We start from the raw sequence: 21,510 nt of genomic DNA, 5'->3' as shown, positions 1-21,510 counted from the left end.
GGAGGGGACAGGAAGGGGGTATGGTGACAGTGAGAGCTGAAGTGTGAAAGAGGAAACCAGAGCCAGACCGAAAATATAAACCAAAACTTATAAATAGAGGCACCTGACAGGGCAAAATGTTGATTTGACATGTCACCAAATAATTTATCAGCCTGATATTTTCATGTCATATTCTGTTGACAATATCTCTCAGATTTGCATGAGATTAAATGAGTCATCCCTAGAACTCAGAGTGATGTCTTCAAAATGCTGTTTTTATAATAAGGAATCCAACATTCCATTTTCATTTACAATAAAACGAAACAGAGAATGTGGTAAATCCTCGCATTCAAGATTAATCTAACAATTGGTCAATTTGACCACTGAAAAGAGTGAGGCTGGTAATTAAGTGAGGGGGGAAATGGGTAAGCTTGGAGCAAAAGAGGAAAAGGGAGAAAGTAGGTAAGGAAACAGATGATTTAGTAGTATTTCAATCTAGTTATAAACTGTGCATCTTGACATGATTTTATAAACTTAAAACACACAGAAATGTGCACACATTATCTTTTATAGCTTTTCTCTTGCAGGTAGTAAAATTGTAACCTTAATCTTTCTTTTTATATTCTTCCTGTCTCAGGTGCAGCTAACATGCTGGCAGGTCAGAAAAAGAACCTGCTTGCAGTGGCCAAGAACTGGTACCACCAATTCTCCATCCACACACTCAGCCTGATCCAAGGAAACAAATCAGTGTGTGGCTTCCACCTGGGCTACCTTGACGGGGAGACGGAGCTCATCACCCAGGCCATGGACAACATTTTGGATCTCTACAAGCAGGGCAAGATCAAGCCATGCATCGACTCCACTTGGCATCTTGAGCAGGTTGGTTTTCATTTTCATATGTGCGGTTCTTTTCTGTATGGATCGTCAGTAAATGAATATATACTAATACTCACGTTATCTCGATATAATATTTGCATTTTTAAAGACTGGGGGTGAGGGATGTATAGATGTAGACTGTGACATGATATTTTGTTATAATGTTTGGACCGTGATCTCCATTTAATTGTTGAGGTTATTTTTAGACCAAATGCATTCTTCTGCACCTGATCGTTAGATGATTCGTTGTGACATGAATCAAGTAACACCTGAAATATATTGTTTTTTGATGCCATGTCCTTAAAACCCAGTGACCCATAATCAATGTGAATGGCAGAGGTGGGTCTGTGTGTTTTGTAGTGAGGTCTGCAGGATCTGGGTGTGGCCTGGATCCAATAAGACTCACACTCAACAGGCAAAGTTTGTCCACAAAAAGCTCTGTGCCTCTTCTAGCATAACTTACTTAGCCAGACAGAGTCAGATTGTTGCTGACAAAATTAGCACTGTTAACAGATATGAACAGAGAGAGTGTGAAAAACGCGGAAAGAAGGAGGGAGTCAGAGGCTGACATCTTCTGTTGTCAAACTTGGAGCTGGTCAGTATTTTGGCCTGTGTGACTGTGGCCAGAGAGAAACACCCGATGTCTTTCTTTGCCATCAGACGCTCTTTCTCTGCCTCTCCATCTGCCTGTTCTTTATATTGGTCTCTTTCACTCTGTCTTTAGGTTATTGACTCCCTCTCTTTCTCTCCATCTCACTGTATTCACTCTTTCTTCCTCCTAACAGTGTATCTTTTTTTGCTTTTTCTCTTGTTGCTATGACGACATCCTTTAGTCAGTGTGCGCGTCTGTCTTGGGGAGGGGCCCTGAAGATGAGAAAAAGACATGGAAGCCATGTAGAACCGAGGGATAAAGGTATATCTCAGCATAGCTTGGTTTATACGATTATTGGTGGACGGCAAACACTGCCGCTACTTGTCTTGGTCGATGTTTACGACCCAAGCCCAAATGCCACACCCTGACCCCATGCATCACAGCATTTCCTCTGTTGTCACTCCTCAGTTTTGCTCCAATAATCAATAGACACGCTTGCATGATATTTGGAAATTAGCACCCTCCCTTCCTGATGTGGTTGGTCTTGGATCATTATCTGCATCTGCACTGATGCCAAAGAGGATAACGGTCATGTCCGTAGCTGCAAATAGCACACTCCAGTCCGAGCTGGAGTCACAGAGTTTGACGGATCTTAGAGAGGGAAGGGTGGAAGTGGGTGGAGCTGTCAGAAGAGCCTCAGTCTCTCTCACTGTGACTTTCATTCACATTGAAGATGATTCTATTAATTCCCGCACTCCCTCCCCTCTCCCTTTAAGTTTCAGCGAGGCGTGTTCTCCATCTGAAGGACACCAGTTGCTCCCTGCGTCCTCCCATCCCTCCACTTCGAACTCCCACACTCTCCCTCTTTCCCATGTGTCTGAGTCGTCAGAGCCACGTTTCAGCCGGGCTTTATGTTGCTAGGAGATGGCCCTGTTGCCGTGGCATTGGTCGTTAGGTGGTCTGCCTGCTTTGCACGAACAGGGGGATGGGAGGAGGGAGGGAGGGGTGAGTGATGAAGACAGAAGCAGACAGTGGACAGCGCTTGGTGGTCAAGGGGAGGGTGGGGCTAGGAGTGACATTCAATGGGATCCATCCATCTTTGTGTGGGGGGTCAGCTGTGAGCAGAGGAGTATGTGACCATAAAAGGAAAATGATAAGCTGAGTCCTTTAAATTCTGCTTTTATGCAACAACCATGCTATTGTTGTCTGCATCTATAAAAATTCTATTATCTTTGTTGTTCTCTGAACTTACTGCCAAGTAAGTCTGTTTGGGGATTTACCTGTGATATACTACAATCTAAAATGATTGATTCATTTATCTGCAATGGCCTCCTCCATCACTAGAAAAAGAGTTATCTTTTGTTGTTTTCTGGACCTTGTTAGTAAGCCTGCCCAGTGAAAAGAATATTAAATCAAATCCACTTGTGTCACAAAATTACTTATCACACGTAAAGTACGACAACATTTAAATGAATTATTCTTAAATCCAGTTGCTAGAAATGAGCCCCAGAACAAGCCCAGGATTGATCCAACTTCACCCCTATTATTAACCCTACAGGAATCACTGGAGGCGACATTCTGCCTCATGCTCCTTTTATTTGTGACCTCAACTTAACATGCCCATTTTAACAAGACTAATACATCTACAGTAATGCCAAGATAGCAGCGCTGTAAACCGTGTGAAATTAGCCCCAGGAGTACTTTGAGTTAATTGCTCATGTACTTGACTGCTGATGGCATTAGAGGGAATGTCAAGGGATCATCAAAATCAGTAGAATCCATCTTTGTGTGCCATCAATGACTTCACAGAATCTTAATCTAAACCACAGTTGTGGGCTCGGCAGACAAATAATCAGAGCTATCACTAGAGACATGCTGTTATGGCTAGAAATAAAGTTAGATATTCTCTACTTGAACCAAATCTCTCAGCAGTATTTGAAAAAGTATTGCACCTTTACACTTGTCTTAAAACAAACTGCTTCAGGTCTCCACGTCTTCTTTGCTCGAATTAAGAATATTGTATTCATGCTTAATAGATTCTCATATTGAAAGTAGTTGTGTATAGTGTGCATTATCTCCTCCATTTATTTTGTTATCCTCCCGTTTTTTTATTTGTATGCTGCTGCAACAATCTCATTTCCTCTCAAACATTATTGAAGTCTCATCTAAACAAATGGAATTTCTCATATATTGCATATTAAAGTCATATTTGAGGAGTGTATGCTAGAATTATTTGTTTCTATCATGTGGTTTCAAACCATAAGATTAGAAATATGTTTTTGGAGGGGAAATATGCCATGACTGTGTTTTTCTCAATGAGACATTTTATTTAAAACCTTCCAATCCCTTTTTTCAGCTTTCCTTGCATAATTGTTTGTCTCGTTTCCTCTCCTCCAGGTGGGCGATGCCATGAGAAAGATGCAGGAGAGGAACAACATAGGCAAAGTGATCCTCACCACAGAGCCAATGCCTGAGGAGGAGAAGAAGGAGGAGCCTAAGAAGGAGGACAAGAAGGATGACAAGAAGAAGGATGACAAGAAGAAGGATGACAAGAAGAAGGACGATGCCAAGAAAGAGGAGAAGAAGGACGACAAGAAGAAAGAAGAGCCCAAGAAGGAGGAGGAGAAGAAGGAGGAGAAGAAGGAAGAGCCCAAAAAGGAGGAGAAGTGAGAGGGAGGGAGGAATAGTCAAGCAGACCAGCAGGGAGTTGTGTCTTGGGAGCAGGGGGTGTGGTGTGGGATAGAGGGGTGGGGGAAGGATGGAGAATGGAGATGAATGGGGTGGGAGGGTAGGGGTGGAGGGTAAGCAAGGATTGGAAAGAGTTAGAAGGGGAGATTACAAAAATTATCAAACCACTGTCTGTCTTTCATCTCTTCCGTCTCACTTTCTTAACAGCGAAGTAGCAGTAATTTCTCAGACCTGTCTCCAATCACCCCAATTCCTCCAATCCCATTTTCTTGCTTTAATCATACATGGGAAACCCTGTAAGCGCTACATTTTTTTTCTGCCACACAAGATTGACAAAAAAATCACCACAGTCAAAAGATTTTTCTGATTGGGAATGACAGACACAAGAAAATTAATGGAGGATTGTGGACAGGGTCCAAGTCTGGGGCAAATTACTGTTTCCTTGACAGCTATAATCCCTGTCTTTACTCTGGTCACCCCCTCAACCCCCAGGCCCCTCCGCACCCTCCGCACCTCGACCCCCAGGCCCCTCCTCACCTTGACTCCCACTGTGCTAAATTGTTCTGCTCTGACTTCCACCTGCCACCTCCTGTTCCCCCCTCACTGTGCTGAGTCCACCCTCACCTCCCACTACACCCTGCACCCATCCATGGGCCGGACTCACAGGCAGGCACAAAGACAGGCAGATAAATGAAGAACCACACCCACCCACACGTTGCCTTTTAGTGTCCAACGCTTAGTTATGTCATTGAGGATGAGTCAGACATGCCTGTGATTGGCTGATGCACCCCACCTCTCCTGGAGATATTTGCATCATAGTTTTGATCATGATGTTCAGCTATTCAAACAATGGTGTTAACACCACAAGGCCTAACATTGATTATTAAGGCATTAGCTTGGATAAAGAAAGCATCAGTCATCACATGCAGCAGGGGAAACAGCTCCACAATGCATGTGTTCCCACCTAATACTAAGTTAATATCGCGGCTGCAATTTTGCCTCCCTGAATATGAATTTACCTAATAATGAGCCTTTCTGTGCAGTGTTGAATAGAAAGGCAGAAATCATTGCTCAGCTTCCTTCTACTTAGTTACAGATTTTTCTAGCTGACCAACTGTTGGCAAGACGTGTGTAGTGCCAATTAAGCGAGAATTTGTTTCTGTTCAAACAAGCAACAAATGTGCACACATAAACACTCTGAATGTGATGAAAGAGGCACTGTCATGCTGAGACAGTGAAGCGTCTGAAATGAGCAAGTTAAGAAGGTGAATACCATTTTTTTTTTCCTTCGAAGCAGGCTTTTTTTACTCTCCCTGATCCTCCTCGAAGCATTCCATGGCATTCTGCTCCTTTCACAGCAGCCGCTCGCCTGCCGATCACCCTGACCAGGGAGAGGAGAATTCAGTTCAAGCTGGCGTCCATACTTCGCTCCCCTCCTTCTCGCTACTCTGCTCTCTCTCTCTTTCTCCCTCCTCTTTCCATTTTGCTCTCTATGGTCGGCATAGCAACAGGCGTCAGGCTCGTCAGAGATGGCACTGTGGTCTGTTTCTCTGACTCCCTCTCCCTGTTTCTCTCTTTTCTGCCTCTCGAACTCTGTATTTGCCAACAGTCTGTGTTTTTTACCCGTATTTTAACAAGTGCAAAATGTATTGAACTTCAGATGACAAACAGAGGTGAGTCAGCTTTCAAAGTTGTTAGCATTGCTTGACCAAGTTTCTGTTTTTTAAACCAGTCTGGAATTTAAATCTAGTATTGACAATGTGTGCATTCGTACTATGCTGAAAAAACAGCACACCGCACCCCCTAATGGCCAGTACAAATTTTGTCTGGCTGCTATCTTGTTAGACGTATTCTCCTTATTGCTTCCAAACAGATCTCACTGGGTGGACTAGAAATTGTTAGTAAAATGAACATCAACTTTACAACTCTGACACTTATCTACCTGCCTGTCTGCCTGTGAGCCCGGCCTGGTAATGAGACTCAGATGGTGACTTGTCACTTTGTAAAAAACAAAAACAAAATGTTTCAAAAAAGAGAGGGGGAAAAAAAAAAGTTGTTAGCAAAAGTTGTGTTAGCATGAGTGGCCTCCCTCATGTGCTGTGTGTGGTGTGCCATCGTGTGTGAAAAGATGTGTGTGTGTCCTCAGGTTGTTTGTCAGGTTTTAAAAGCACCCACTCTTCCCCTGCCACATTTCTCTATCACACTACTCTGCTACAGTATTATGTAGCTTCACACACAACCCTCCTTTCATACTCTATCTCTCTCCCTGTCTTATAAGAGGCATGTGTTATGAGGACAGTTGGTATTAGTATTTTGCACTCTGCTCGCTGATCTTAATGCACTTATAAGCATGGCAGTCGACCTCCGATCCTATGCAGGCTTTGATTCTGCTCCAGGATTGCAACATGTTTCCCATCATCCACTCCCAGTGAATCTGCTAAAGCACAGGTGGCAGGCGCATACACACACACGCGCACACACAAACACTCATGTAAAGGTCCCCTCATTTTCAGCTAGCCAGTCCCTGCCTGGGCCAACTTCTCCTGGGTGGCAGCAAAAATCAAAGCATTCATCCATCCTTGATTGTGGGAAGTAAAATGTGGAGCAAGGCGAAGTAAACTGGGCTGGAGAGCGAGTGCCATGCTGGTGTGGGGAGTGACTGTGTCCTGTTAGCCTCTGGTTAGTGTTTTGTTCTAATCTGCTGGGCTCCCTTTGTGAACCTGTGGATGGTGCTTTTGTTCTGAGTGCCATGTGAGAAACAACGCTTCAGTAAAAAAATAAAATAAAAATAAAAAAAGGATGTTTTACTTAATATGTTATTTTAATTTACCGTTATATTTTTTGTTTGTTTGTTTGTTTTGTTATCCAAGGGTTTAAAGTTCAAAGTTCATACTCTTTATGTGGGGACCTGCTAACCTGCACTCCTTTTGAAATGTGATATTCTTTCTGTTGGTCTGAACCATGTGTGCCAAATTGTATGTATATTCCTCTGTCAATGCTTTGAATATTAACAGTGCATAAAAATCTGAAGAAAATTCTGTTTTTGGATGCATTTCTGTCAACCTTGAGGAACATTGGAAATACAAAAGGGTTGTGATGTCTATATTTGTATCCCATATGTTTCTGACAGTAACTTTACTGCTTTTTACAAAAAAACCCAACAATTTTTAGTTTTTGGATTGGTTGTAGCCTTGCTCAAGCATAGGCCTGAACTGTGCCTCTGTCCTTCCAGATAGCTTACCTCATTCTGAGGAGCCTTCCTCCATATTTATATCCTTTTCACTGTGTTTCACAATGTAATTATCATGTCTATCTGGACAGGTTGATTTCTCCTGTGTGTTTACAACAATATCAGTATCACAGTGAAAAGGAATTTCACAGGGCACATTTAAGTTCAAAACTCCATCAAAAGACATATTGATTCACAGAATTCTTGGCTCCAAAGCGCCATGGCCTTTGTCTATGGGTTTCTTCAGTTTATTTCCAAATGACTTGTATCAAAAGTGAGGGAGCAGATGTTTTCATGCAGCTGTGCAGGAAAGTTAATTCTCTCATTCAGCTGCATATTCCTCATGTCATTGGCTGATCATAGCTCAGCCCTGACCTTCCCCAGACACATTTCCGCTTTACAGCTGATCTCAGTTCACTCAAGGATTATTCATTAAGTCATTCAACTTTTCTTGTGCTGTATCTGCAGAGCTTCTTGGCTGGTGAAACAGTTGCAGTCCAGCACCAGCCAACACTCCTTTCCATATCAACTCCTATCACTCAATACACACAAAAAGCAAATAAAACATTACTCAAACATCTGGATCTTGGAATTGCATGCATTCGTCAACATGTGGAAACCAGGTTATAACGTTTTTGTTCTTTCACCATTTCTGTTTCTTTTTTTTTTTAGCTAAGATGCTTTTGAGATCAACTCAATCAGTGGGACGGGTGTTTCACGTTTGGGGTAGAGGTTCAAGTGGATCTATCTGTTAAACTCCAACCTACTTCTTTTTACTTTGGCTTGCTGCCTAACAGCTTTTCCACCATGGTGAAACCGCAGTGAATGTCATCTAGAAATGGTTTCCCATCTTTTCAGACACTTACGCAACAGTACTTAGGAACTCAGAGGTGCATTGAGGTAAAACAGTGATTCAAACTTAAAACAAACAAAGTAGTAATTTCCTGAACATTTGCAGTTTGGGTTTAATAATAACAATTAAAATACACTAAGACAATGAGTGTAGTCCCTCACAGGCATTTTTATATATATATATATATATATATATATATATATGTTTCTCAGGTCATTCCAAAAAGCAGTTTTCCTCATGAAAGAAACAATTGATTTTGCATTCAGTAACAAGCATTGCATCATTCTGTTTAACTGAGTTCACTGCACCATCTGTCACTGTCCACGTTCGATGTGAGTCTAAGTTTGAGGCTCGGATAATGGGCCAATTCCACATTCAGAGCCGCTGTATTCCTCCATCCACACTGAGAACCCAAACAACCACATCTGCTTGCAGCTATTGTTTCCTTAGCATTTACTTTGAAGGTGTTGCAAAGCAGCGACATCATAGCAACATTGCAGAGATGCTAAGAAAGAACAACCTGGCTGGGCTTATCACGTACAGTACTAGGATGCATGTTTGGTTGACCAGAAAATAGGGCATGTGTGTATGTACAGCACCCTGTGTTCTGCAACATTAGCTTAATAGTCATGTTGTGCCATGGCGTGAGGGAGAAGAATGCCCTTCCAGCTGTATCAAGTTGCCAACTGAAGCCAATCCACTGCCCCCTGTGCCACCTGACTCCCTGTCCTGGCCTTCAGCATGGGAACTGTCATGGTACTTACGTGATACACTTTAACCTAACTCTGGGAATGCTTTAGAAACTCACGTAACATCCATGCTACTACACACCTTCTGCTAGAGTTCTGATACCACTGGTAATTTTCTACAAGGCATACACAACAGGTTGATTTCTAAGCTAGTGCTCCTGTACTCCGTCCTTCCTTGCGTTGTATTTTTCCTCATTGAAAACTATTCTTGTCTAGACTTTGTTTTTTAAACCCTTTGAATTGATGCTGCTTCTGTGCTTGACTCTGGGTTTACTACGTGGTGCCATGTTGTCCACATGACCTCTAGAGCTTGTAACGCTTCAGTGTGTAATGTTACCATATGCCTTACATGTTTTCCAGGACTAATAAAAAAAGCATAACAAAAAAATCAGGACATATGCTTTTTTATTTCTGTGCCCATTATGAAAATGGTCTGAAGAGAAGTTCTTCAATATCTTCCTGTCTTCAACAGAGTATCATGCACACTGTACAATATAAAATATATTTTTAACAAAATATAAGGATGTTATGTGAAAAAATAAAAAGTAGTGGTTGGTCACATTGGTAATTTTAAAAATGTATAACTCAAATTGTCAGTCTTAAAGCAAGCCAAATAGAGACAGGCTTTCAAATAAAAAAAAACAATGCTGCAGTGAGAGATTTAACTGTGAACTAAAGTAATTTTCTTCACGATATAAAATTGCAAAAACAGAACAATATAACCTGATATTTAAATCAACAGAGTGCAAATGATGAAAAGATTTGTAAAAGGTATAAAGCTACATAGAAACTCATCTCCTTTTTTGATTTTGTTTTTTACTTTATTTTTGAGAAATGGCTGGATGTTCCTCAATCCCCTGGGAGGTCAAGGCCTCAGACAAACGTATCAAGTAACTGGAATCTGGGTAACCATTCCTGAGAGAGACAAAAAGAAGACTGTTCACCTAAGATACATAAACTGGTGTTTGTAACCATCTACAGCTCTTTTAAACATTCCCACTGGCCTCACTCACCCGGATTTGCCTCCCTGTAGGCTGGTCTTGTGTGGAATGGAGTCCCAGGTGACCCTGGCCTCTGTCTCTTTGCTCATCACTGTAAAGGTGAGTCCCTGCCTGAAGGCTGTCTCTAACCTGGGCAACAGCTTTCTTGCCTTGTCACAGTCAGGAAGGTACGCTTCAAATGTCCCCCCTTGGAAGGGTTTTCCAGGTGCTGGGTGTCCCTCCTGGTAGGATAGAAAAGAATTAAGTCACTAGATGTCACCATGCTAAGCTAAAAAGCAAAGTCCTGTGATTATAGCTGAATATGAAAAACTGTTGGCACATTACCAGATGCCCTGCACAGTCAGTATTTGCTTATGTAGAATCAAGACCTTTCAAATACTGCAGTCACCTTTAACAATAGGTAAGCAAGTGCTGCCTGGTGTTAACAGATCACAGCAGACCAACAATATAGTAATTAGTAATTCATCCATTATCTGTAACCATTTATCCTGTTAGGGGTGACGGGGGGGCTGGAGCCTATCCCAGCCGAGGCAGCGTGCACCCTGGACATGTCGCCAGTCTATCTCAGGGCTAACATAGAGAGACATACACATACAGACAAACCATTCATACTCACATTTACACCAACAAGCAATTTAGAGTCACCAAATAACTTAACATGCATGACCTTGGGAGCAAGCCAGGCTACTTGGGGTAAACCCACACAGAAAAGGCCACAACTGGCCAGGATTCGAACTGGAGACCTTCTAGCTGTAAGGCTGCAGCGCTAACCACTCCATCACCATGCTGCCCTTGTTAAGGGTATGCAAAATTTCACATTAAACTAATGAATTATTAATTATTTCCAGCACAACATAAATAAGCATGCGCTTCTCTAATGCATCTTAAGTCAACAAATATTTTTGATATCCTGTATGATTCAGCTACAACACCATAAGAAATTAAACATTTATTGCATAATAAAAAGTAATCACTGAGGTTTAATCTGTCTGTACTTGTTTCTTTGCAATTAAGCATGCCATGCATTATATAAGTGTCTTACAATAACTAGTAAAAATATACTTTTCTTTTTTCGTCCATATCATGTGTCTTAAATAGTGAAAACGTATTATACATCTCATCACATTCTGGAAAAATACAACAAGATAACTAGGATATAGATATAGATATATAAGATATAACTAGGAATATTTTTAAAATAAACATCTTACCAATTGGATCCCATCAGGAATGCAGTAGGTAATCTTGATTGTATTGTCCCTGTGATGACCAGGTAAACTTATCTGTAGTATTGAGCAGTTCATTTTGCCCTGGATTCCCTGGGGCATCTGCACTGTCTCATGACAAACTCTGCAGTGGGCATGCATTGTGTCCAGGCACTTTGAGCACATGGTAACCCCACACTTAGTTCTCATAATCGATGTCCCATTCTCCCCACACACACAGATGCACCCGAGGTCTCCCTGACCTGACCTGGTTTCTTCGATCTTTGCTTGTTTTCGCTCTATGCCATCCTTAGGTGCTGAATGTATGTTTCTCTCTTTCTTTTGAAAGACCATGTCTTTTTCAGTACAAGCAGTCGACCCGACACCATTTGCACGTCTCAAACTTCTATCGTGTCCTGTTGTTTTGTGGCTGACAAATGTCTCTGCCTTCTGTCCATCCACCTCCACTTTACTTGGAATGTTCACTTTCTCTCTAATGACAGGGTCATTCCTCACTAACAGCTGGCTAATAGATCCATTCACAAGCTCTGTCTCACGGTGGTCATTTCTATGGTTTGTTCCCCTTTCCTGGCCACCACCTGTCCCATCACTTGGGCCTGCTTGGCTCTTTAGCATAACCTGAGGACTACTGGTACAGTGCAGGGTAGTAATTTGATTTTCATTTATTTGTGAAAATCTGAATGGATTTAAACTGGAGGTAGAGGAGCTAGAGAATGCCTGTTGTTCGGGCGTTTGGGCCAAATCTCCAGAAAATACTTCCCTGAGAATAGTAGCTACCTTCAAACACAACATCTTTGGGCCGAGAACATATAAATTGTCTTTCAAAATCTGGATGGTAACCTTCTTAGAGCGGCTACACATTTCAGCACAACAAGCCAGTAAAGTTTCATCTGCTGGATCGGTGACACCCAGCTCTGACAACTGCAGCACTTCGGAGGAGAAGTCTACAGTAACCGAATCAATCAGTTTCTGTAAACCTAGCTGACACGTGCTCACTTTGGATGACTTTGCCCCTCTTAATGTGACAGTCAGGTCATCTCTACCTTCTTGGTGCATTTCTTTTAGCTGGACATCAGAAGTCAGGTCATCCACTCGGGTGCTGTAGCCTTCTTTTATGTGCATCCATATTAACCAGGAAACTCTAATTTCTCCAGTATAGACTTCCTGCTTATCCTTTCCCATTTGGGTACTCAAGCTTGAGGACCTGCCCCTTGAATTGACTGTGGACTTGCTGGAGTCATCTTTACTCTTTTGACTCATAACTTGAGCCTTCTGCTGAGGGGTTCCTGAGAAACTACTGGCTCGCTTCAAACTGGATCCAGACCCTGCAGGCGGAAGTGTAGCACTTCCTGACAAACTGGACTGAGCAGTGCTGACAGAGGATGACAAAATCTTTGGTCGAGTATCCATTAACTCTGATTTTAAGGAGGTTTTATTCTGCATAGAGGCAGATGAAAGAAAAGCATTTCCACCCTTAAACAAAATGTCACCTCCAGTGTTTTGGGCCCTCGTGACTCTTTCACTAGAAATCCCTGCTCTTTCTGACAGTACGTGATGTGCTGGCATTGGCCCATGGTGTGTCTGTCTACTCTGAGATGAAATCCCTCGTACGGTGAAGTCAGTTGGTCGACTACCTAATGCAACTAGTCCTGAATCTTTAAACCGAGCTGCTAGTTTATACCTTCTGGCTCCTTCACCTCTTGCTTCATCCTCTTCTGACCTCAGAATTTGATTTATCCTAACATCCAGATGTTCCTCAGTAGAGGACCTTGTGTGATGGACTCTGTCCTCATCAGCAAGATTTAATGAACTTGAATCACCTAAAGAAAATCTAAGAAGACTGGCTACATCATCTTTTTTGTCCTTCACTTCGCCGAAGTCCAGAAGAAGGGATTGCTTGGCTTCAGACACATCACTGCTGCTCCCAATAATATAAACATTTCTATCATCTTCATTCAGAAGAAGCTTGGGAATTCTGACATTTATATTCTCCATTGCCCTTTTTAATCCTCCTCTGGGAGACAGTATACTCTTAGGGAGCTGAGCTCGACAGATCTTGGACTCATTTTCCTGATAAAACCTACTTATTGCCTTTCTTGCTAATTTTAGGCAGTCCTGCTTTTGACCACCCTCCCCCACTCTTGTTGCAACCTGGAAAAATAGAGTAGTTAACCCCTGGTTTGTCATATCAACCACCTCAACACCATACTTATTAAGAATATGCTGGTATTCCTTCCAGCAGTTTTTCTGCAGATATTGGAACATGTCAGCATCCACAATTATTGAGGAGTCCTCCTCTAATGTGGAAAGATGCCCAGGATCATGGTGTGCTGGACTATCTGTATGGGCAGTATCTTCCAAGGCATAAGGATTAGGTGTCAGGTCTGTATGTGAGCCTGTGCTGTACTCATTATATGGTGTGCCAGTCTGAACTATGTCTCGTTGTTCTCTTTGCTTGTGATGTTTCTTTTTCTGGTCTTCTGACTCCGGTGTATGAGACTTCTCTCCTGTCTGAAAAGACCAGGATAGACCTGGTTGTGCTGAGCCAATGTTTTCTGCTGACTGTGGTCTTCCAGAATGGCCTATTAGTTGTGCCAAGGCAGCCTGTACTTTGGAGTAGGTGCCATGCAAAGTACAATGTTCCTCAGTAGCATTGTAACGTATCTGGACATCAGGGTAGCTCTTAGAAAGGCTTGTCAATGTCAGTATTCCCCCAGAAAGCTGTCTGTGGTCAACTGTTGCTGATAAACTCAAGATGACCTACAATTGTTGAAGAACAAAGACAACAAATACTTTACTGTATTTTCACAGTTTACATATTTTCCAAGATGCTTGTTAAATATACCTTGTCTGGGTGTAGGCTTTCATGGTGCTCAGTTAGATTGAGTTTATACTTCTTCCCATCCACTTCCAGAATGTGCCGACTGTGTTGAATAACTCTTTGTGCCACTATGACAGAGGGGTTACCATAGGGAAATCAGCCTCAGTCTGAGAAGCATCCTGACTAAGCGCTTTTACCACTGGCCATTCCATTTACTTGCATGCCAACATTCCATCACAGCGTAAATCACTGCTGGCAGTCAACATAATGCAACACTTATAATGCAACACATTAACACTTTGAAAATGATTTAAGTAAATTATAGGGTCTTTCTTGTATTAAGATTAATAAAGCATGCTATGTTAATAATAAAGTCAATAGTATTTTCAAACCAATGTGTGACTCTAATAGAATCAATTAATTATTCGGAAAAATCCCTTTCCCCCTATACTTCATTTGCACAGGCATGCACACACCCTGACCCTACTGACCTCCACTGTCCTCGAAGGTGATGAAGGCAGAGATGGGTGTTGCTTTGACAATAGTGACAAAGTCGATTTCCCCTCCTCCATTCCTAGCTCTCAGAAAGTGGATAAGTAGCTTGTCTTTGAGTCTGTCATCCTCAATGTCTGTGGGTAGACCACTCACACTCACAGTCCTGCCCAGCTCTGCCATCTGCTGGCAGAAAGACAATCAATACTGTGAAGAGTAAACTCAACACTTACTATGAACACACTAACACATAAATGTCATAATTCAAGAGGAAAGGTATGCTGTGACTATAAGTATAATGATGACATTACCCACTTAAGGGCTGTTAATGTTGGTATCAGGCAACCACGCAATGACCCCACCCTATAAATTGGGAGGGACCCAATATTTGATAATATAACACCCTCTATTGGGGGTTACTAGCATACTACATCAACAGACTCAAAATTCCCATTACAGCCATTATCCATTTCAGGGTTTTCTTAATGCAAATTCGGAATAAATAATTGCCTTTAACAAATTCAAAGGTTTCTTCATCAATTCGTCTGACGCCGCTAGTTTTAAACATGTGGCTTTGAAAGTTTATATTTGATTAAGTTAAAGCTATAACTGTAATGTACTACCCTCATCCCATATCGATAAAAATGTAAGAATGGTAAACAATAGCCTTATGTGGGACTGTTACGGTTGATTGCGTCTACGCCCCTTCCTCCCTTTCTTCCTCCATCCCATCTGCAGTTTGCTGCCCTCTTGATGGCAACTAAGTGACAAAAAAAATTAAACGCTTCAAAAACAGCATTCGTACTAATTTTGCGTTTCACACGCAAGATATTTGAACTCCACGCTTATACTCGATAATGCTAATTCAAAACTCGTCTAGTCAACCAGTTTTCAAGAAACAGTAAAAATGTTGAGTGTTTACAGCGGCAGGATGTCAAAAAAAATATGTAAACGCAAGGGCAAGCCACATTACAGAGCTTAGTTTCAAGGAAGTGAAGAAAAAAACGCAAACGCATCTAAACTGACGGATCCTGTGTGGGTGCGACGCTATTACAATCTGTCACAAAACAGCTAATATAATAACTTTTATTGACTTACTGACCTTACAAATGTTTCATGGGTGATTTCTCGTTATCTTGCCCGTCGTGCTTTACAAGTCGGGGAAGGAAAGTGAAACTACAGACCATTGTGGGATTTCTTTTGTGCCCGTAAGAGGGCGGTCAAGTGCCGTGTTATTACGCCGCCCATATAGCGCACACACAATTTTATCTTGTACGCTGTACATACTGTAGTGCGAGTGTGCAGGTTTATCCAAGCACATCGTCTGATTTTAAATACAGTTTTCAAGTCACTAAACTGGTGCATATATCCCGAATGTGGGATAGGTCATGTGGTCTAAATAAAACCTTTGACAATACCTGACTATAACGTAATACCTTAGCCAATATCATTTTGAGAACAGATTATCTGACTCGGCACGATAGACATTGGATCTATTTAACCCTGAGGTGGATAAGTGGGCAAAAATGACCCGGTGAGGTTGTTTTCTTGCAATATCTTCATAATTAAAAAGTTGTTATCATTTAATAGTCCGGCTATTTAAAAAAAAGACTTGTTTACATCATGCCACTTACATTTTTGTAATTGGGTGAAAAATAACAGTAGTCATGAAGGACAAGCACACACATTTCTGAGGTAAAAAAAAAAAAAAAAAGCTGAAGCTAACATTTGTAGTGTATGTGTGTGTGTGTGTGTGTGTGTGTGTGTGTGTGTGTGTGTGTGTGTGCGCGTCATTTATGACTACTGTGTCCACAGCCGCTGTGGGAGATGCACTGTACCTGTGTGCAATGATCACAGCCAGAAACAGCTAGTTTGTCACCACTGCATACAGTGATGAAAAAAGAAGGCAAGAAAAGAGAGTTAGTTACACACAGATGGGTCAGGTGAGCACCTTGCATGGCAGCCACCGTGTGAGTGTGTTAATGGGTAAATGAGAAGCAACATTGTAAGGCGCTTTGGATAAAAAGCGCTATATATGTGTATATTTACGATTTACACACACAATAATGGATGTTTACTTTGTTCTATTACTGTTGTGTAAATTTCTTTTCAAGTTTTCAAAACTTTTTACAAATATTAAAAATGTTTAAAAAGTGAAAAATTAAAATATTTCAAACATGAAATCAATCTTGTGTGGACAAAATTATAATGCACATGATTATTTTTAACCAAAATAGCAAAAGTAGCATTAGAATACATTGAATCTAATCCGGTAATAGACCAACTTATGGAAGAGTGTAGGCTCCATTCACTCTTGCATCAAAGAGTTAACTCTAATAGGCTACTCAAGTTTACATCTTCTACATTGCAGATGGTGTATGGGCTATTACAAAGTCTACTGTCATAACGTGTTAGAGAGCTGCTGCAAGGACTTCTCTACCGACACTAGTAAGTAATTTTGCGCAAATATTAAGGAGGCTCCCATTTTGAGATACATATTTCATTTGCTTTACATTTATACTCTACTGCCATTATGTCATAGCTTTAGTTAGTTAGTTTCAGACTCGGGCTGTCAATGAAAAATATAATGAATGAATTATTAGGCTATTCCGAAAATCTGAAAATCTGAAATGGACCACTCTGCATAAGTACTTTTACATCTGGAACTTCCTTTACTACTACTCTACTTTTATTTATGTAAAGATTTGAACGCAGAGGCTACTTCTGCACTATGGCATTAGTAGTTTATGTTTTACTTTTTTATTGATACGGTCAGTCTGTTAGTCATTCAGCAAATCAATCAAGCAATTGGTAAATCTGTTGGTGCCATGCAGCTTATAATAACAGTAGGTGTCGGTAACTCCTAATTAAATAGAATCTCAGCAAGTTAGACTAAAGTCGTAGAAGAAGAAGATTGTCTTCTGTCCAATCAGACGCTTCGTTGCTTCATCCGATGCGCATGCGCTGGAGAAGAGGTGGTTCATGTGCATTTAGTGCGTCGTGTCCGGTGGAGGTCATAGACATCTGAGAAAAACTGAGGTGAGTTGTGTTATACATTTATTTAAAATTGCTTGACTTGATAGCGTAACGTTCGTATAGCAATAATTGCACGAAGAACATTTTATTCATTATATATCTATTAATTACGAGTGTTTAATAAAGCAGAGACGACAAACACCTTTGTAAGTCCATCAGCGAGATAACGTGCGTTTAAACAACTCAGTGTGATTTCTGGATTTGACCAACAAAGACTTTAATGTTTTTTCAAGCGTTTTATACGTCGCCTCTTGTGTGCCGTACACTCTAAGTTACAAAGCCATTTTAGCTGTATTCACCTTATTCTGCAAGTTGTCTCAGTTCACAGCTAACGCTAGCTGATAAGCTAATGTAAGCTAGTAAGCTAACACCCACAGCCTTGGCATCATTCGGCTCAAGGCAAAGGGCGACTGTAATTGGAAGGAAGGGATCTATCTGCAAATAACCTCTTAAGTAGTTTGCAATGCCCTGGTGTAAAGTTTGTTTTGTTTACTTTTCATTGTCTGAAGGTCGCTGTCATGGCCAAGCTGTTTGAATCTATTGGGAAGTTGGGGTTGGCCCTCGCCATTGGTGGAGGTGTGGTAAACTCTGCCCTTTTCAATGGTGAGTCTTGATCAGGTGGAGAACTATCACTTAACAAGAGCGGCATCAGTTAAACGTATATTAATTGACTAGTGGTTAAAATTAATTGGCAACCGGGGTTTACTGCTTCTCTTTCTCTTAAATGATTAGTTAATGAATTGATGTGCTGACAAAGAAATTAATTGGCTGCTAGTTTTAAAAAGAAATAGTTTTAGTAATTTACAGCAAAAATGTCTTGTGAAAGGTTAACAATGAATCCATTATTGCTATTTTCTCATTGAATTCAGATTATTACAAATATATTGTGTATATTATCCATGTCCAAAAAAATGCAGTAGAAAATTATTGCGGACATTTAAGAGTACTTGAGTGTTTTATCTGTGATTTTACAATGCACCAAACAGCTTTTTTAAATTACAATTCTGCAATTCTAATTTTTTTTTAAATATTCATCCCTGGATAAAATAAATACTTATTATTCTTCTTTCCACAGTTGATGCAGGGCACCGGGCTGTGATATTTGACAGGTTTAGAGGAGTCCAGGATGACGTTGTCGGTGAAGGGACCCACTTTCTCATTCCCTGGGTTCAAAAACCTATTATCTTTGATTGTCGCTCCCGTCCACGCAATGTGCCCGTCATCACAGGCAGCAAAGGTACATCAGTAAACTAGTGAACTGTTGATTGGCTTTTTTCTGCTTTGTCATATATACATTCTGTCTCTTAGAAATCATAAGACTGTATGTATATTGTGAGGATACAGTTTGCTTTATAAATAAATATTTGAGGAGAAAAATATGTAAACTAGCATGGCTAACATCCAAATGTAACATAAATATGTACAGTGGGTATATAAAAAAAGAATCACTCGCTTTAAGAATATTTACAATTTGATGTTTTACCGCTATAAATGAAGAAACTTGTTAGGATAGATAGAAAAATAGTAAAAAAAGGGTAAAGCCCCTTCAAATACTCGAGGAAAACCTGCTATCCTCTGCCAGAAAGATGAATATGGGAAGAAGGTTCATCTTGGCTGGACTTTAAAAGTTCTCTAAGGAAGAGTGGGCAAAAAAAGGTGTTGACTCTAGGTGTGCAAAGTTATCAAAACAGACTCAAGGCAGTAATCAAAGCAAACTGTTGTCAATTTACTAATGAGGGGGTGATTCTTTTCTACACCCACATTTTGTCTAAAAACAGTGACAAAACAAGTTATATTGTCAATAGGAAGGATTCATTACGAAGAAGTTTTTTGTGTGGTGTGAGTTATATGTTTATAATCCCACAGATCTGCAAAATGTAAACATTACATTGCGTATCCTCTTCCGGCCTGTGACAAACCAGCTGCCACGCATCTTTACCAGTATTGGTGAGGACTATGATGAGAGGGTCCTGCCATCCATCACCACAGAGGTCTTGAAGGCTGTAGTGGTAGGTAGTATATGAAAAGGTTACAACAATTTTATTTTATTTTTTTGAATGAGCAGATAAACCGACTAAAGCATATGTTTATTTTTCCTCTCAGGCTCGGTTTGATGCCGGTGAGCTCATCACTCAGAGAGAACTTGTGTCTCGGCAGGTCAGCGAAGACCTTACAGAAAGAGCCTCCACCTTTGGCCTCATTTTGGATGATGTTTCGCTGGTATGAAGCTGCTAGCAAATTCTGACTGTGGAGTAACTGTTTTCTGTATAATTAAATTTTAACATGAGACACAATTGTCTTGTGTTCTTTTAGACACACTTGACCTTTGGCAAGGAATTCACAGAGGCTGTTGAGATGAAGCAGGTGGCACAGCAGGAGGCAGAGAGAGCTCGCTTCGTTGTAGAAAAGGTATCACTTTTTACATGCACTTCAGCCAATTTTAGATCAAAAACATTTTGTGATAAACTTCCTTCTTGTTGTTTTAGGCAGAGCAACAGAAGCAGGCTGCCATCATCTCAGCAGAAGGAGACTCTCAGGCTGCCTTGCTCATTGCTAACTCTCTAATGGCGTCTGGTGATGGTCTTGTAGAGCTACGTAAGCTTGAGGCTGCTGAGGACATCGCTTTCCAACTCTCTCGTTCCCGCAATGTCACTTACCTGCCCTCAGGACAGGGCACGTTGCTCCAGTTGCCCCAGTGATAGCACTTCAGCCAATGTCCGCCCCTGTGTGCTGTCACCAGCCATTACATGAGCTGTGGAAGGGGTGTTTGGAGGATTCATTGAAGGACTCTTGCCAACTTCACACCTATTCCTCCAACTCTTTCTCTAACCAACTTTAGATCAGGCTTTGCTGATAGCAGCATGGTGGGAGACAACGTGAGAAGTCTGAGGTGGATACATTTAAGAGGTCCACCCATGTGTAAAGAAGTGGAGGGGTTAATCTCTCAATCTGTGATGATCTACGTATATAGTACTTTATTTCAAAAATACTCAACAATGCAGTAAATTCTAATAAGATTTGTTTTTGCTACATTGTTTAAAGATTCAGAGCACTGCATGTCTGGAGAGCAACAGTGGTTTTTACATTAAAGGAATTCTGAATTTGCAGTTCCTCTAAAGTCAAGATTCAAGAAATTGAATATTAAATTCCATTACATTGTTTTTGTCTTGCTGGAAAGTTTCATCATATTGTATAACTGTGCATAATCTGTGAGAGGCTCTACTTAAGAATCACCTTTAAGACCTAGACTAGAGATGGTTTATTCATTTGACTTGAATTGTCTGTTTGGTCTGACTTCTCTGATGGATTAAAATTCACTAACTTGTATCTGCATTGCAGGAATTAATGTCTTTATTTATAATATTACCACTCACAATCATTTGAAATGTGCCTTTCTGATAGAGGCTGCTCCTCAACTGGCATCACTTCTGTTGCTTTAGTTTGTGAAGGTGCAAGGCCTATATCAGAACTAGCTCAACTTAAGAAACATTTCTTTCTACATCCCAGTGTTCACACTTGTTCAAGACCAGGTGACTGTACAGAATTTTCTAGAGAGTAATGATGCTTGTCACCACAGGAGGGTGCTTCATTGCACTCTCTTGATTACAACAAAGAAGCTGTCTGTTAACAGTTCATTGTTGCTTTACTATTACTATACTACTTCATTATAGTGTTTCTAAATGATCCATTCAAATTCTTACCCTATGCATTGATTGTCAATTGTTTATTTTGAAAAATATTAATGAAATATGTAAATTGAGCACTTTCCTGGGGTTAACTAGAATCAATTCCCAGGGCAAAGATGTGTAACTGGGCCTCTAATGTTGCCAGTTTTCCAAGACACCCAGAAACCAACCAAACCAGCCTTGCCCCCCCCCCCCCCCCCCCAAATGTCCAAAATGTAGTAGTACCAACTTCAGAACGTCAGCTAATTTTAGTTTTATACAAGAGTATCCTAAGGATTTAGA

General features: G+C 40.9%; 3 protein-coding genes across 5 annotated transcripts in view; 2 read left to right on the top strand and 1 right to left on the bottom strand.

Annotated features, from left to right (window-relative positions):
• vat1 (vesicle amine transport 1) overlaps positions 1-9,360 on the top strand; it is a 29,245-nt gene extending 19,885 nt beyond the window's left edge. The window contains exons 5-6 of the mRNA XM_067478521.1: positions 617-858; positions 3,845-9,360. Coding sequence (XP_067334622.1) covers positions 617-858; positions 3,845-4,117 — 515 coding nt within the window. The 3' untranslated portion in view covers positions 4,118-9,360. The remainder of the gene's footprint in view (positions 1-616; positions 859-3,844) is intronic.
• Positions 9,355-15,726, bottom strand: si:busm1-163l24.3 (E3 ubiquitin-protein ligase DTX4). Of its 3 annotated transcripts, XM_067478519.1 has the most exons (7): positions 15,609-15,679; positions 15,192-15,266; positions 14,506-14,689; positions 14,039-14,142; positions 11,179-13,953; positions 9,980-10,188; positions 9,355-9,881 (listed from the first exon to the last, which is right to left on the bottom strand). In XM_067478519.1, exons 3-7 carry the CDS (start codon positions 14,687-14,689, stop codon positions 9,788-9,790), a joined length of 3,366 nt encoding a protein of 1,121 aa, XP_067334620.1. In that variant the 5' UTR covers positions 15,192-15,266; positions 15,609-15,679; the 3' UTR covers positions 9,355-9,787. The 3 variants fall into 3 exon arrangements, with proteins under 3 accessions (XP_067334620.1, XP_067334619.1, XP_067334621.1); XM_067478518.1 differs by lacking the exon at positions 15,192-15,266 and having other exon boundaries at positions 15,609-15,726; XM_067478520.1 differs by lacking the exons at positions 11,179-13,953; positions 15,192-15,266 and having other exon boundaries at positions 15,609-15,725.
• Positions 15,727-17,425: 1,699 nt separating this feature from the next.
• phb (prohibitin) lies at positions 17,426-20,875 on the top strand. The gene is made up of 7 exons (XM_067476786.1): positions 17,426-17,545; positions 18,052-18,145; positions 18,618-18,779; positions 19,409-19,551; positions 19,646-19,762; positions 19,856-19,951; positions 20,029-20,875. The coding sequence occupies exons 2-7, from the start codon at positions 18,061-18,063 to the stop codon at positions 20,239-20,241; spliced, it is 816 nt and encodes a 271-aa protein (XP_067332887.1). The 5' UTR covers positions 17,426-17,545; positions 18,052-18,060; the 3' UTR covers positions 20,242-20,875.
• The last annotated feature ends 635 nt before the right edge of the window (positions 20,876-21,510 follow it).

Source organism: Channa argus, chromosome 15 (genome assembly GCF_033026475.1).
Source record: "Channa argus isolate prfri chromosome 15, Channa argus male v1.0, whole genome shotgun sequence".
In the NCBI taxonomy this organism is placed as follows: Eukaryota; Metazoa; Chordata; class Actinopteri; order Anabantiformes; family Channidae; genus Channa; species Channa argus.
This window is presented reverse-complemented; position numbering and strand designations above follow the sequence as displayed.

What these genes read in the sequence shown, in the direction of transcription:
- phb (XM_067476786.1), top strand. Translation starts at nt 18,061, where the DNA reads ATGGCCAAGCTGTTTGAATCTATTGGGAAGTTGGGGTTGGCCCTCGCC. An exon ending in AGGTCTTGAAGGCTGTAGTG is followed by an intron (nt 19,552 to 19,645) that starts GTAGGTAGTATA and finishes TTTTCCTCTCAG; the next exon opens with GCTCGGTTTGATGCCGGTGA. An exon ending in TTTTGGATGATGTTTCGCTG is followed by an intron (nt 19,763 to 19,855) that starts GTATGAAGCTGC and finishes GTGTTCTTTTAG; the next exon opens with ACACACTTGACCTTTGGCAA.
- si:busm1-163l24.3 (XM_067478518.1), bottom strand. Translation starts at nt 14,689, where the DNA reads ATGGCAGAGCTGGGCAGGACTGTGAGTGTGAGTGGTCTACCCACAGAC. An exon ending in CACCTTCGAGGACAGTGGAG is followed by an intron (nt 14,143 to 14,505) that starts GTCAGTAGGGTC and finishes CCTCTGTCATAG; the next exon opens with TGGCACAAAGAGTTATTCAA. An exon ending in CTACAGGGAGGCAAATCCGG is followed by an intron (nt 9,882 to 9,979) that starts GTGAGTGAGGCC and finishes TGTCTCTCTCAG; the next exon opens with GAATGGTTACCCAGATTCCA.